Source organism: Zingiber officinale, chromosome 2B (genome assembly GCF_018446385.1).
Source record: "Zingiber officinale cultivar Zhangliang chromosome 2B, Zo_v1.1, whole genome shotgun sequence".
Lineage (NCBI taxonomy): Eukaryota > Viridiplantae > Streptophyta > Magnoliopsida > Zingiberales > Zingiberaceae > Zingiber > Zingiber officinale.
Genome location: NC_055989.1, coordinates 33,746,890 through 33,762,850, shown reverse-complemented (window position 1 = coordinate 33,762,850; position 15,961 = coordinate 33,746,890). Strand labels below are relative to the sequence as shown.

The 15,961-nt window shown below is 44.3% G+C and overlaps 1 protein-coding gene across 1 annotated transcript; it reads left to right on the top strand.

Annotated features, from left to right (window-relative positions):
• The first annotated feature begins 2,586 nt into the window (after positions 1–2,586).
• LOC122045576 (probable carboxylesterase 17) lies at positions 2,587–5,484 on the top strand. The gene is made up of 2 exons (XM_042605857.1): positions 2,587–3,527; positions 3,742–5,484. The coding sequence occupies exon 2, from the start codon at positions 4,260–4,262 to the stop codon at positions 5,301–5,303; it is 1,044 nt and encodes a 347-aa protein (XP_042461791.1). The 5' UTR covers positions 2,587–3,527; positions 3,742–4,259; the 3' UTR covers positions 5,304–5,484.
• The last annotated feature ends 10,477 nt before the right edge of the window (positions 5,485–15,961 follow it).

Below are 15,961 nucleotides of genomic sequence, written 5' to 3'. Positions count from 1 at the left end.
GAAGCCAGGTGGATAGATCTAGAGGACTTGATCCCTAGGTAGCCAAATACTGAAGCAAGGGAAATCTCGGTATATCGTGGAAGCCAGGTGGATAGGTTTGGAAGACCTGATCTCTAGGTAGCCGAATACTGAGTCTTGGTGACTGAAGCCAGGTGGAGAAAATCCTAGGGGGTGATAACCTTAGGTAACGAGAAGTCTTGGAGGAGTGAACTCCAAGCAAGGTTGATCGGCTGGTTTCCCATCGACCGCGCACGATCGACCGGACCAGCGGATCTCGATAAATCTAGGATTAGGCTTACCATTATATTATGTATTACTATTATTACTGTTGGCTAATATAGTATTGCAGGAAAGGTCTTAGTGGATCAGGTGATCAGACATGAGCTGGCAAAGTCCAAACATGTCTGGAGGACCATGTTTGGCAGGTAAGTTGAGGTAAATAACGGGAGGAGTGACAGTGAGGTCGGGTTCCGGAAGGGAACAAGCTAAGGTCGCTGATCCAACTGAAGAAATCGGGGAGGTTTCCAAGTTGAGATCAAGACAATTCTACTGTCCTATATTACTCATGTATTATTATATTATTGTGTTAACATCTGTTTTGCAGGTTTAGTGTCTAACACTGTTTTGCAGGTTTGGCTGGATCGGTCGATCGAACAAGAAGAGATCAAAGCAGTGTTCAAATCATACCAGAACAGATCGAGTCCGATCAAGCCATGATCGGTCGACCAAACCTGAGGATCGGTCGACCGAACCATTATGACTCAGCACAGACAGCAACAATCAGGAGCAGAAGGAAACTACACTGATCGGTCGACCGAACTGGATGATCGGTCGACGAAACCAATCAACATTAAATGCACAGTAAATGGGAATCTCGGTAAATCTCGATGAATAGGGAAGGAGCCTGTTTGGTCGACCGAAAAATGGGATCAGTCGACCGAACCCTTTATGATTAATTAATGCCAGAGATCGAGCGAGCATCAGACTCCAACTAGAAAGGAAGGGAGCTGGTTCGGTCGACAGAACAGAGGGATCGGTGGACCGAACCTCAAAGGCACTTATAAAAAGGGGCTCGAGGTCTGAGGCAAATACATAGTTTTCTGATCATCTCAAAGTTAATTTCTGCAAGCTGACAGTACTGCATGTCTTCTACATCTCTTCAAGCTACTACATCCGGAAGAACCGATCGAGCTTCAACCTTTACTTACTACTGTCAGTACATTTTATTTGTATTGCATTTCCATATAAGATAGTAGGGTTGTTACTATCTTATATCTTTGTATCTATACGATCTACTTCTTTCTGAGGATCTCGGAAAGAAGAATTATAGTGATTTACCCATCGGTGCGATCAAGGATCGCGGGCCTTCGAGTAAGAGTCAACCGAGACTTCGAACAAAGTAAACAAACTTGTCTCTCTCTCTCTTTACTTTCCGCTGTATAACTCTGTTTTCCAAAAAGAAAAAGTTTTTAAAGAGCGTGATATTCACCCCGCACCCTCTATCACACTTAATCGATCTATCAGCAGCATCTCATCATCATCAGTCCGCATCGTCACGACATTCTCCCATATCTCTGGTAATCCTCAACTGATCCAGCAGCAATCTTTGGGCACCAACTCGTGGTGGGAGATCCAATCGCACCCAACCTCTTCGCCATCTACCCATCGTGTCCAGTAGGTCTGATCTCCGGCTTCCCCCTAAGTTCCTCCGATAAGGTACCATTCCCCATTTAGAATTGGGAATGACTTTGAGTTGACAACATCAAAGAACCGGATGAAAACTTGTCGAAGAACAATGATTGTCATCATCAGAATCGATCAAGCCAGTAGCTAATCCATTACACATTGTGCTTAATAGATCAGGTAGTGTGCCAATCAATTAGGACAGTAGTTTTGATGAACTAGTGATCAAGCACCAATTGAATTGATCAGACCAGTAGCTAATTGATTACACAGGTGTTAATCGATCAAGCCAACAGCTAATCAATTATGTAGGTGTTAAGCGATCATGCTAATCGATCAGAATATTAAGTTTAACAAACAATGATTGACACTAATCAAATCGATCCTATCAGTGAGCCAATCAATCAGGCATAGCCAAATCAATCAGCAAATCAATCAACTGATCGATCAGGACCAAATGAATCGATCAGTCAATTGATCACTTCCTCCTCTGTCAATTTTGCGACAACACTTTTCCTTTCACACACCGCCGACAACACCATCAATGGAGGGTTGCCCTTGCTTCCTCCCTCCATGTGCGCCCCTTGGTCTCTCTACCAGTAGGGGCTTCTTTGATCTTGAAATGTTGACCAAAGGAAGCTTCTTCACCCTCCCATTGTGTGTTCTTGCAAGTTGAAGAAGGCTGGAATTTGAAGCTCACTGGAGGAGAAGGTGTTGTTGTCGGCCACAATCTGTTGGTGATGGGTTAAGCCCAAGGCCTAAGCCCAAGCTAGAACCCTAGCCCATTCCATTTCCTTTGGCTCTCAACCGATGAGGGTAACATTTGATGTTTCAATTTCAAATTTGAAATTCAAACTTCCATTTCAAATATGTTGCCTCTTCATTGATTTCAAATTTGAATGCTTGAATCTCCCTCCTAACCAGCTGCCCCCTTCCCAAGTGCTCCTAAGGGAAAACCCTCCATTGACTTCGCCAGCACCACCCTCAGCCCACTTGATTGTTGGAGCTCCTGCTTCCGACTAAAGACTCCAATTTATGGTTGTAAAATGGAGCAGAAAAGGCCATCCATCTCCACCAAGTTAGAGCACCACAACTCACCCCTCTGCCACTCCCTGCCCCCCCTCCCCCCAAAATGCCCTGCCTCCCTGCAGACGCACTTCACCAATCGACGAAGAGTTGTTAAAGATTTCTACATCCATCCACAACCTAGAACTGGAAATCTCCACGCCCATGCCCGGTCCTCTGCCGACACACTTCATGGTCATGGCGGAGAGGTGTTGTATTTGATTTCTCCCTCTACTTCATGCAAGAGCCAACTGCTGAACAACCCTTGAACAACCTTGAATGAAGGTGTCGGAGACACTCCTTACACGCGATTAGCCTCTCAGAAGACCACTACCTTCTCCGATATTGTTGGCCAGCCATCTGAGACTATCCCTCCCTTGCTTGCCGCCTCCCTAAGCCCCTCCAAGAACCATGTTGACTGCTCTTACTCAGTTGGTGGTGGGTGCCTTGCTTGACCGGAGAAACTCAACCACCGAAGCTTCCCCTCCTTGAGTGGTTGTCAGAGCTATGCTTCCACAACCCCCGTCCGCCTTCTACCGTTGTCGGTGAGGGAGTTCGGCCGATGGGGGAGGGGGGAGATCCCCTCACCCATTGAAGCTAGCTCCTGGGGTAAAGCTCTCTTGGCCGGAGGGGAATGAGAGAGGACATCCCTCACTTTTCTTTCTAGGATTTCTAGAGGGAAGGTGGATCTCCTTTCTCTAGAATTTGACTGAGAGCTCTTTCACATGTGAGAATTGTGAGAGGGATTATAAAAGAGGATTTTTTTTTCACACGTATAGGTACGTGCACATATAATTAGATTTTTTTTTTATCTTTTTCTATTATGTGCCACCGTTTTGTTATCATCATTTTCTGACTTGATTGACGACGTAGTTGTACTAGAGACTCTCTTTCTGATCTATTTGTTGACGATTTCAGTTCTCCTTTTGCTATTGTTTACCGATAATTTCTGGAGTTCACTCATGTCAACTTTAATACCATATCATTTGACAGTCCGCTCTCTACCGCTTCAAAGGGGAAGAAGATGAACTGCGAGTAGGATTTTGGAATCTCTAGAATTTTGCTTTTATCGAGCTGAAAATAAAGATCGATACCGAGGTCCTGAATGAGGTTAAAGATCTGAATTGCCTGGTGCCGGTTCTGTACTATAGGTCCGAGTAACTTGCGGAGTTCGGGCACAGCCGGACTTCAAGTTGAGCTACGATCGTCACATGGGTGGGAGTCATACTAGACACGTTCCCATGCTTAGGCCCCGGTCCGGCTCCTTGGCTATCAAATCTCGCAGTGACCGGAAACGGTTGGCACTTCGAAATCGGCGTTAAGGCGTTCATCCGCTGGATGGGGCGGCCGAATAGGGGCGGCCCCTACACCACTTTTGCCCATCGAAAAGAACCTACTTTGCAGGCGATAAAGATGTTTTTGCTCGCTCAACAACTATAAGAAGCCTCCAGTGGTGGATAGATAGAGAATATATCGACGGATTAGCGAGTTAGAAAGGCACGCAACTTTGTATGAGGAGGAGAAGGATGGGCGCCGTTCCCCAGCAGCTGATCGGAGACCGAAGGATCAATACTAACGTCCAAATGAGCAAGGACGCCGGCCATGGCGCTGTCCTGGAGGAGATCGAGGGGCTCATCAAGGTCTACAAGGACGGCTACGTCGAACGCCTCCCTGCTGTGCCCCATGTCCCATGCACTTGGGCCTGCGAGCCCGGCGTGACGAGCGAGGACGTCGCCCTCGCCGGTTCTTCCACCGACCTCTGGGCCCGCCTCCACATGCCTGTCCACCGCCATCAGAGGTTCCCTCTTCTCGTTTACTTCCACGGCGGCGGCTTCTGCGTCGGCTCCCCCGCCTGGCGCTGCTACCACGAGTTCCTTGCCCGCCTGACCTCTCACGCAGCCTGCTCGGTGCTCTCCATTAATTACCGCCTCGCGCCCGAGCACCGCCTCCCTGCGGCCTTGGAGGACGGCCTCGCAGCACTGCGCTGGGTGAGGCAGCAAGCGGCCGGCGTCCGCTTCGACGTCGGCCGCGTGTTCCTTGCCGGGGACAGCGCCGGCGCAGCCATCGCATACCACGTGGCGGCAGCCGTGGGGGCGGAGGCAGCGGCGGCGCTACGGCCGGCTTGCCTCAAGGGCGTGATCCTGATTCAGCCTTTCTTCGGCGGTGTGGAACGGACTTGGTCGGAGAAGAACCTAGCGCAGGCGGCGGAGAGGTCAGCGCTGAGCCTTGCGGCATCGGACTGCTACTGGCGGATGGCGCTACCTCCGGGAGCGAACCAGGACCACCCATGGTGCAACCCGCTGGCGAAGGGCGCACCCCCGTTGGAGGGCCTGCGCCTGCCGCCTCTGCTGGTCTGCGTCTCCGAGTTGGACATACTGAGGGACAGGAACTTGGCGTTCTGCAAGGCCTTGCGGAACGCCGGCAAAGGCGTGGAGCATAAGACCTACGCCGGCGTTGGCCACGCTTTCCAGATCCTCCATAATTACCACATGTCTCAAGTCCGGACGAACGAGATGTTAATCCACATCAAAGCCTTCATTACCAACATTAGATAAAATTAATAGTAAGGTTCGTCTAATAGAATCGATATATATACAGATAGTATTGACCAAGGCCTACAGATGTTGGATGTTTATCTAATCCCTCTCATTTGGGGCATCTGAAAATATGCAAGCTTTTTCGTTATTGGAATGTATCTTACTCTTTGGAACACATTTATCATACATATGCCCCTCACTTGACTTTGTACGCATGCATGAGAACAGCCGCAAGCACTAGCCACAGCATCTTTGATTTCATGTCTCTGATTTTCCTTTGTTATGATCATTCCTCTGTTTTTTCTACCAAATGCTAGTGTTTTTGTGATCGTAGGGGCAACTAATTACTTGGTGATTGTTTGGCATTCCTAGCCTGATCATCTTCTTTCCTTTTAAGCAAATATTTTTTAACATCTTTTAAAGGAAGGGAAAAAGGAGGAAAAGGAGTTCAGCCTAACCTTCATAGGCTGGGACAAGTAATACTACGCTTACTTGTTCAGATTGCATCGTCAGAGTAGCTTTTGTAGGACTAAGTTAGAGGAGTTAGGTCGAGGTCGATGTCGAGGGACAAGATTGAGATGACAAAATGAGGGTTAGCTTGAAGAACTTCCCAAGTAAATGAACAGCTCGACTGCCGAGTGAAGGTGTGGAGTCACTAAAAGCTTCTCGCTCCTTTAATTTTTTCTCTATAAAGAAAAAAAAGTCCTTTCTCCTTGTTCTAAAATTATAAGCATGTGTCTTGAAATTTGCTCATTCCAAATGGTCTAGTATCACCGACTCCATAAAAAAATACAAGCAAGTTGATAGGGCATACTATGGATGGCTCCGAAAGTAGTGTTGGGTTAAGAGAATATGACAGTCAAAATCAAAATAAGATGACGATCAAGGTAATGTACATAGCCGAACTGACCACTCACCTAAGGGTTCTTAATTCCCCACTTCTTAGAGTTCAAACTTCCAGCATACATCCGATCGGTCTCAATACTGGTCGGATCTTCGGGGCTCTCTCTGTTCTTTAAATGCAAAGCTCCCAGCATACATTCAGTCAGACCTTCAGGGTTCAACTCCCTACTCTCTAAGAGCAAAGCTCCTAGTATACAACCGGTCGGTCTCAACATCGGTCGAACTTAAGAGACTTAGCTCTCCACTCTCCAAGAGCAAGACTCCCAACATACAATCGGTTAGTCTCAACACTGGTCGATCTCAGCACTTGTTAGTCTTAGCTCTGGTCAGACTTACGGGACTTAGCTCCCAACTCCTCAAGAGCAAGACTCATAGTATACAGTTGATCCATGCACGTAGCCGAAGAGACCACTCACCTACGTGGCTTAGTGCCCCACTTCTCAGAGTTAAGTCTCCCAGCATATACTCGGTCAACTCCAGTATTGGTCGGACCTTCGGAGCTCAGCTCTCCACTCTTTAAAGGTAAGACTCCCAGTATACACCCGGTCATACCTTCTTGGCTCAGCTCCCTACTCTCCAAGGGCATACAGTCGGTCGGTCTCAACACCGGTTGGACTTACGGGACATACCTCCCCACTCTCCTAGAGCAAGGCTCCCATCATACTATCAGTCGGTCTCAACGCTGGTCAAACTTATGAGACTTAGCTCCCCATCTCCAAGAGCAAGATTCCCAGCATACAGCCGATCGACCCTTGCTCAGTCAAACTTACGGGACTTAGGTCCCTACTCTCAAAGATCAAGTCTCCCAACAGACAGTTGGTCGACCCTAGAGTTGGTCAAATTTCTTCCAGAAGATAGCTATGTCAAAGAATAACAGTTACTCATTAGGGGATATTTTTCCACCCTAGCATATACACGTAATTACGTGTATGTTGAGTGACATTTGTTGTACAAATAATATCCACATATCTCCACAATGGTATGATATTGTCCACTTTGGGCTTAAGCTTTCATGGTTTCGCTCTTGGGCTCTACTCAAAAGCCCTCATGCCAATAGAAATATCCTACATCCTTTTAATCTCATGATCTTTTCCAAATCTTTCCAATATGGGACTTTAATTGAATTCCAACAATCCTCCCCTCAAACGAAGGACCACAATTACTCTCATAGTCTAGACCTCCCCGCAAGCATCTAGTCACCCTGACCTGCTCTGGGCCTATCCACGAGCATCCGCATCCAATCACTCTTGACCTACTTCGGGCCACCTTACCAGCATCCGATCACCCTGACCTACTCGCCATCCCCATAAGTATCCAGTCACCCTAACCTGCTCGAGAGCTCCCCATGAGTATCCGGTCACCCTGACCTACTCATCCGCCTGCAAGTATCCTGTAACTCTAATCTTTGAACCCCCACACAAACATCCGGTTATCTTGACCTGCTCCTAGCCTACCCTTAACTTCGTTCAAGGCCACCCCACATTACATCTGGTCTAGACAAAGGGTCTGATACCATTTGTTGTGCCCAAAAGATGTCCTCATATCTCCACAATAGCATGATATTATCCACTTTGGGCCTAAGCTCTCATGGCTTTACTCTTGGGTTCTACCCAAAAGACCTCATGCCAATGGAGATATCCTACATCCTTTTAACTTCATGATCTTTTCCAAATCTTTCCAATATGAGACTCACCTCCCTGCAAGTATATGGTCACCCTAACTTGCTCCAGGACTCCCCGTGAGTATGCAGTCACCCTAACCTACTCGCCCCCCTACAAATATATGGTAACTCTGACCTGCTCCGAGCCCCACACAAGCATCTGGTCACCTTGACCTGCTCCGAGCCTACCCTCGTCTTCGTTCAAGACCACCCCACATTGCATATGATCTAGACCATGCCTCTGATACCATTTGTTATGCCCAAAGAATGTCCATATATCTCCACAATGACATGATATTATACACTTTGGGTCTAGGCCCTCATGACTTTGGTTTTGGGCTCTACCCAAAAAGACTCATGCCAATGGAGATATCCTATATCCTTTTAACTCCATGATCTTTTCCAAATCTTTCCAATGTGAACCTTGATTGAATTCTAATAATCCTCCCTTCAAACGAAGGATCACAATTACTCTCATGGTTTGGGCCCCCCATAAGCATTGAGTCACCCTGACCTATTCCAGGCCTCCCCCCCATGTAGCTGGATTTAGTCACTCTTGACCTACTTCGGGCCTATCCGCGAGCATCTGGTCACCCTGACTTACTTCGAGTCTTCCTGCAAGCATCCAGTCACCCTGAACTACTTGCCTCCCCACAAGTATCCGATCATTCTGACCTGCTCCAGCCCTCCCCGTAAGCATCTAGTTACCTTGACCTACTCTGGGCTCCCTGCGAACATCCGGTCACCCTAACCTACTTCGAGCTTCCTCGCGAGCATCCGCATCCGGTCACCCTGACCTGCTCTAGGCCTCCCCGTAAGTATTCGGTCACCCTGACCTGCTCCGGGCCTCCTCACGAGCATCCAGTCACTCATGACTAACTTCGGGCCTACCCTCAACTTCGTTCAAGGCTACCCCACATGGCACCTGGTCTGGACCATGGCTCTGATACCATTTATTGTGCAAAGGATGTCCACAAATCTCCACAATGACATGATATTATCTACTTTGGGCTTAGACACTCATTGCTTTGCTCTTGGGCTCTACCCAAAAGGTCTCATGCCAATGGAGATATCCTATATCCTTTTAACTCCATGATCTTTCCAAAATCTTTCCAATGTGGGACTTTGATTGAATCCCAACACCCTCACACCGAGCATGGAACCCGAGAGGAAGGACCAAATGTTCTCTCTGGTTCCTCCTTTTGTTGGCTTCATGCAAGCACCTACGTAGTCGATCAACCTGCCATCCATGTCACCCTCCTTGGTAGCGTATCAATAGTGAGCACCTTCCCCTAAGGGCTCACCAATGGGCATACATCAATAGATTCAAGTAGGTGGCAATGGACGTCCCTTTGGCCACCCCTGAGATCCTAGTGAGCACCTTCTCCCAAGGGCTCGCCGATGGGGATTTCTTCCGGTCCTTGATCAAGAAACTTCCCCGGGACATCGACCACATGCTTGGAAGAGCGACTAAGTACATCAACGTGGAGGAGGCTCAGTCCGCTCAGAAGAAGGAGGTGGTAGTGCCCACTCCTGTTGTTGCCCCCGAGTATAGAGCCCCTCCCCCTCCTCTTCTTCACAAAGGACCTCAAGCAGGACCCCAACTACATCATCATGAGCAATTACCTAAAGCTATACAACACATGGAGGCTGGAAGGATGTGATTCCTCGAGCCCCCCTGATGGAATCCAAGGCTCTGCACCTACCATCGTTCGGAAATGCACAATACTCAAGACTACTATCAGAATAAGCATGAGGCATGCCAAGCAGCTAACCAAGGGTTTCATCATCACTCACTATTGTAGGACCGTAGCACATGTGAGAGGGGGGGGGGGGGGGATCATGTGTGTTTTAAAAAATAGAGTAGTTTTCAATTTTGAAAACTTTAATAGTAGTGCAGTAGAAAAACTAAGTATGAAAGCGAAATAGAAAACTCGGTTAGTTACTTGGTTCGGAGCCTTCGGTGACTTCTACTCTATGATCTATGATTCCTCAGATCGTATCGATAGGTAATTTACTAAAAACTTCTTCCGAAACCATTAGAAAAGTTAATCGAGTACAAGAGTAAAGGGTAGTGTAACACCCTACACTGCCCTTTGAACAATAATAATGTAAATAACTTTAATTAAATTTACCAACACTTAGACTGTCGAAGTTTAGGGTGTTGCTGGTCGAATAGGGCATTTGTAGGCTATTGAGGGTGCCTCCAACTGTTGGGTTTTTCGGGCCGCGAAAACCGCTTTGTCGCGTCGCGGAAACCCCAAAACTCCCTAGCCAACAGATCCGTGCGAAGAGTATAGAACAAAATTTTACATGTACGAGTTTACTAACTAGATCTACTCTTAGATCTATATGTTTAGAAAATTACCCTTGATGCGTGCCCTTTTTGAATCCCGCTCGTCTAAGGAAGTGTCGGATCTCAAGATTGGCAACGTAGACAATCCTCTAGAAGTATCCACACGAACAAGATGTGTTATCTAACACACAAGGATGGAGAAGAGAACACCACAAGTGTGCTAGCACTTTCTAGGGCTCTCGGATGGGATTGGAAAGAAAAATAGAGAAGATGAAATACAAGAACACTCTTCTTCTTCTTCTATGTGACAATCACTCTAATTTTCTTTCATGAAACTCAAAACCACTCACCTTGTTTCTTCCTTGAAACTCACGGCCAAGAAAGAGGAGAGGGAGAAGAGAATAGCTAGAGGAAGAAGATGAAATGAATGAGAGCCTTGAATAAAATTCATTGCCCATTCAATCTCTTGTGTGGTCGGCCACATGAGTAACTCCCACTCATTTAATGTGGCCGGCCACATTAATGGGAAAGGAGGCTTGTAACCTCCATGAGGTGCAACATCATGATGATGTGGAGCATCATCATTGGTCCACATCTTGCCATCTCACTAATGATGTGGCAATTAGTCAAGTCAAACTTGACTCTTCCTCTTCCTCTCAAGTCAAGTCAAACTTGACCAAATCTCTTCCATGGTTGATCTAATCTAACCATTTGATTCAATCCAACTTAATATAATGAATCTAATTCATTAAATTAAGTTGATTTAATGAGTCATAATCTAAATTAGACTCATTGAATACATGAATCAACTTGAGTCCAACTCAATTAGCCCAATTTGGATTACTCTTAATCCAATTTGATTCATCAAATGAATCTAATCATCTTGGTTCATCATATGAACCTAATCTCCATCCACTTGTTCTTTGTGTGTGACCCAATAGGTTCTTGTAACGTTGGCAATGTCCCTAAACTCATTTAGAAGCATAAGTAATGAGCGGTATCTAGCAATACATCATTACTACCCAAGTTATAAGAATGTTGAGATCCAACATCACCTTGTGACTACTAATTGTGACTCCTCACAATATATGACAAGTGTCCTTCTATCCTAGACATCTAGATTGATCAATGTGAGGCATAGACCGTGTCATCCTCTAATCAATCTAAATCTTGAACTCCAAGTAGACTCACTCAATCAAATGAGCTCAATATCCTATATTGACTCATTTGGGCATGGTCATGCACTTCGTGGTCTCACTCTATCAAGAATATCGATGTCGCTCCCGTCATATAGGAGGGATAGATACCATCTACATCACTCACATCCCTCTGCATAATTTGTTACATACCAGTAATCGCCTTTATAGTCCACCCAGTTACGGGTGACGTTTGACGAAACCAAAGTACATAACTCCTTATGTAGGGATCCATGGTGACTTCAGGTCTAAGGACTAGTAGTCATACTAATAGCCACATGAGAAAGTATATGACACTCATATAACGATCCATGATACTTTCTCATGGCGGGTCATTCAGTATACATTCTCCAATGCATACCCATGTGTCAACTTGATATCTCTATATCCATGACTTGTGAGATCAAGTCATCGAGTTGACCTACATGCTAGTCTTATTACATTAACATTGTCCCTGAATGTTAATACTCGACTAGGAATAATTAAGAGTAGTGTTCCCTATATCATCTCACTATCGGTTCAACTAACCGATTGATATAGGTGAGAACCGTCTACTCAAGGACGTTATTATACTTAGTTTATTTGGCACCAATACAAGTAAGTATAATAACCAAAACCAAATGCCTTTATTTATATAGAATATGATACAACAAGTCCAAAATATAATCATCAAATGATTTGCTCTAGGGCTCTAGCTAACAATCTCCCACTAGCACTAGTGCTAATCAGTGTAGGCTCTAAGTCCCAATGACCTAGTGTGACCATCATGCTTCCTTTGTGCCAAAGCCTTGGTCAAGGGATCTGCGATGTTAGCCTCTGTAGGTACTCTGCAAATCTTCACATATCCTCTCTCGATGATCTCTCGAATAAGATGGAAGCGCCGTAGTATGTGTTTGGTCCGCTGGTGTGAGCGAGGTTCCTTCTCCTGTTCTATAGCTCCATTGTTGTCACAATAGAGCTCAATAGGGTCAGCAATGCTAGGAACCACCCCAAGTTCAGTGATGAACTTGCAGATCTAAACTGCCTCCTTTGCTGTCTCTGATGCAGCAATGTACTCGGCTTCTGTTGTAGAATCAGCTACTGTATCCTGCTTCGAACTCTTCCAGCTGACAACACCACCATTAATGCAAAATATGAACCCCGACTACGATCTATAGTCATCATAGTCGGTCTGGAAGCTAGCATCACTGTAACCCTTTACAGCTAGCTCATCATCGCCTCCATATATCAAGAAATATTCTTTAGTCCTTCTTAAGTACTTAAGAATATTCTTGATCGCTATCCAGTGACTTTCACCTGGATCTGACTGGTATCTGCTCGTCATGCTCAAAGCATACGAGACATCAGGTCGAGTACATAGCATGGCGTACATGATCGATCCTATGGCTGAGGCATAAGGGATCTGATCCATGCGGTCTCTCTCCTCTCTAGAAGAGGGACCTTGAGTCTTCGAAAGACTCACGCCATGTGACATCGGCAGAAATCCCTTTTTGGAGTTCTGCATGGCAAACCGTAGGAGTACCTTGTCAATGTATGCACTCTGACTTAGGCCAAGCAATCTCTTAGATCTATCTCTATAGATCTGTATCCCTAGAATGCGAGATGCCTCACCTAAGTCCTTCATTGAGAAGCAACTCCCTAGCCAGGTCTTGACAGACTGAAGCATAGGGATGTCCTTCCTAATGAGTAGTATGTCATCCACATACAATATGAGGAAGACAATTATATCCCCTACAACCTTCTTGTAGACACAAGGCTCATCTTCGTTCTTGATGAAACCAAACTGTTTGATTGCATCATCGAATCGAAGATTCCAGCTCCGAGAAGCTTACTTTAGTCCATAAATGGACCTATGCAGCTTGCATACTCTGCTAGTATGCTGTGGATCTACAAAACCCTCAGGTTGTGTCATGTACACATCCTCGAGTAGGTTTCCATTCAGAAACGCGGTTTTGACGTCCATCTGCCAGATCTCGTAATCGTGGTAAGCTGCAATAGTAAGCATGATCCGAATGGACTTAAACATCGCTACTGGAGAAAAGGTTTCATCATAGTCAATACCATGAATCTGCTTGAAACCTTTAGCTACCAAGCGACCCTTATAGATAAGTCCATCCATGTCAGTCTTTCTCTTAAAGACCCACTTACACCCAATGGGTTTTACTCCTTCAGGTGGATCAACCAAAGTCCATACTTGGTTGGTGTACATGACTTCCATTTCAGATCTCATGGCTGTTGGTTGCTACTCGGAAAGCCTAGAGGTTCCACTGTACAAAAATTTTGTACAAAGGTCTGAACCTTTTCCTAGCTACCATGTGTTCTTTTAAATTAAATTTTGGATCGCCTGCGGAACTTAACACGTTTGATCCAAAACTTAATCTATTCGTTCTTTTAGGTTTTGACTTGGGTCTCCTGCGGAACTTAACACGTTCAACCCAAATCACCTTAAGTTATTAATTCCATTAAATATTAATTTCCATAATTGGTTCCCAGTACTGACGTGGCGAGGCACATGGCCTTCTTGGATATGGGAGCAACCACCACCGACTAGACAAAACCTTTTATAGAAAGCTAATATTTAATTTCCTAAAATAACTTTAGGTTAACCGAAAAGAACAATCAAATCACAAGGAAAAAGAAAAAAAAAGAACACAACATCGAAAAACATATTCGAAATACTAGAATCGCATGTCTCTTGTATTTGGTATTATTTCCAAAAATAACTAGTATGATGCGGAAAGAAAAATTACTAGTTATACCTTTTAGAAAGACCTCTTGATCTTCTACCGTATTCCTCTTCTAACCTCGGACGTTGTGTGGGCAACGATCTTCCGAGATGAGAAACCACCAAAGCACCTTCTTCTCCTTTCTTCAAGTTTCGGCCAAGCCTATGCTTCCAAGAGATGAAGATCTTTTTCCACCAATCAAGCTCCAAGGGATGTAAGCTTTCTCTCCTTCTTCTCCAAGCTAAAATCCGGCCACCACTTGATCTTCAATGAGGAAGAGGTCGGCCACAAGATGGAGAGAAGAGAAAGGAAGGGGGCCACCACACCAAGGAAAAGAGGGAGAAAATAATAGAGGTTGTTCACCATGAAGCCTTCTCTACCCCCTCTTTTATAATCCTTGGTCTTGGCAAATAAGGAAATTTAATTAAAAACTTCCTTAATTCTTTTGTCATGAAAAGGAAAAATTTATTTTAATTAAAATAATTTTTCTTCTCACTTAAACATGGCCGGCCACTTATTTCCTCAAATCAAGGAGAGTTTTAATTAAACAAGAATTAAAACTTCATAATTTGTTTCCGAAATTTATAAAATTTCTCCAATAATTTTATCCCTTCATGATTGGTTTATAAAAGGAAATTTAATAAATTAAAATCTTTCTTTTAAACATGTGGATAAAAGAAAGTTATCTCTAAAATTAAAATCTCTTTCAATCTACAAATAAGGAAAGATATCAAATCTTTTCTTAATCTTTTGTAGAAACTTATAAAAGAGAATATTTAATTTTAAACTCTCTTTAAATCATGAATATGTTTAAAAGGAAAGTTTTCTTAAAATTTAAAATCCTCCTTTAATCAACAAATAAGGAAAGATTTCAAATTTTAAACTCTCTTTAATCATGTAGATGATTTACAAATAAGGAAAGTTTTACCAAAATTAAAACCATCCTTTTAAACTACAAATAAGGAAAGAGATTAATCTCTTCTCTTAATCTTTTGTAGAAAGTTATAAAAGGAAATTTTAATTTTTAAACTCTCTTTAAAATCATGATATCCACATAAGAAATAATTTTAATAAAATCCTTTTAATATTCTAGTGGCCGACCACCTAAGCTTGGGACCCAAGCTTTGGCGGCCACCTACATGGCTCATCCACTTGGACTTGGCCGGCCCTACCTTGGGTTCCAAGCTAGCTTGGCCGGCCCCATTGGATGGGTAAGAAGGTGGGTTTGCGGTGGGTATAAATCTCTATATACTAGAGGCTACGATAGGGACCGAGAGGAGGAATTGGTTTTGGTCTCCGATGAAATTAAGCATCCGTGTTCGCCCAACACACAACTTAATTTCATCAATAATAATTCATTCCACTAAAGAACTATTATTGAACTACCGCACCAATCCCAAATTATATTTTGGGCTCCTTCTTATTATGAGTGTGTTAGTCTCCCTGTGTTTAAGATAACAAATGTCCACTAATTAAGTAAGTTACTGACAACTCACTTAATTAATATCTAGCTCCAAGAGTAGTACCACTCAACTTCATCGTCATGTCGGACTAAGTCCACCTGCAGGGTTTAACATGACAATCCTTATGAGCTCCTCTTGGGGACATTCTCAACCTAGATCACTAGGACACAGTTTCCTTCTATAATCAACAACACACACTATAAGTGATATCATTTCCCAACTTATCGGGCTTATTGATTCATCGAACTAAATCTCACCCATTGATAAATTAAAGAAATAAATATCAAATATATGTGCTCGTTATTATATTAGGATTAAGAGCACACACTTCCATAATAACTGAGGTCTTTGTTTCTTTATAAAGTCAGTATAAAAGAAACGACCTCTAATGGTCCTACTCAATACACTCTAAGTGTACTAGTGTAATTATAT

Coding starts and splice junctions, on each gene's coding strand:
- LOC122045576 (XM_042605857.1), top strand. CDS start 4,260: ATGAGGAGGAGAAGGATGGGCGCCGTTCCCCAGCAGCTGATCGGAGAC.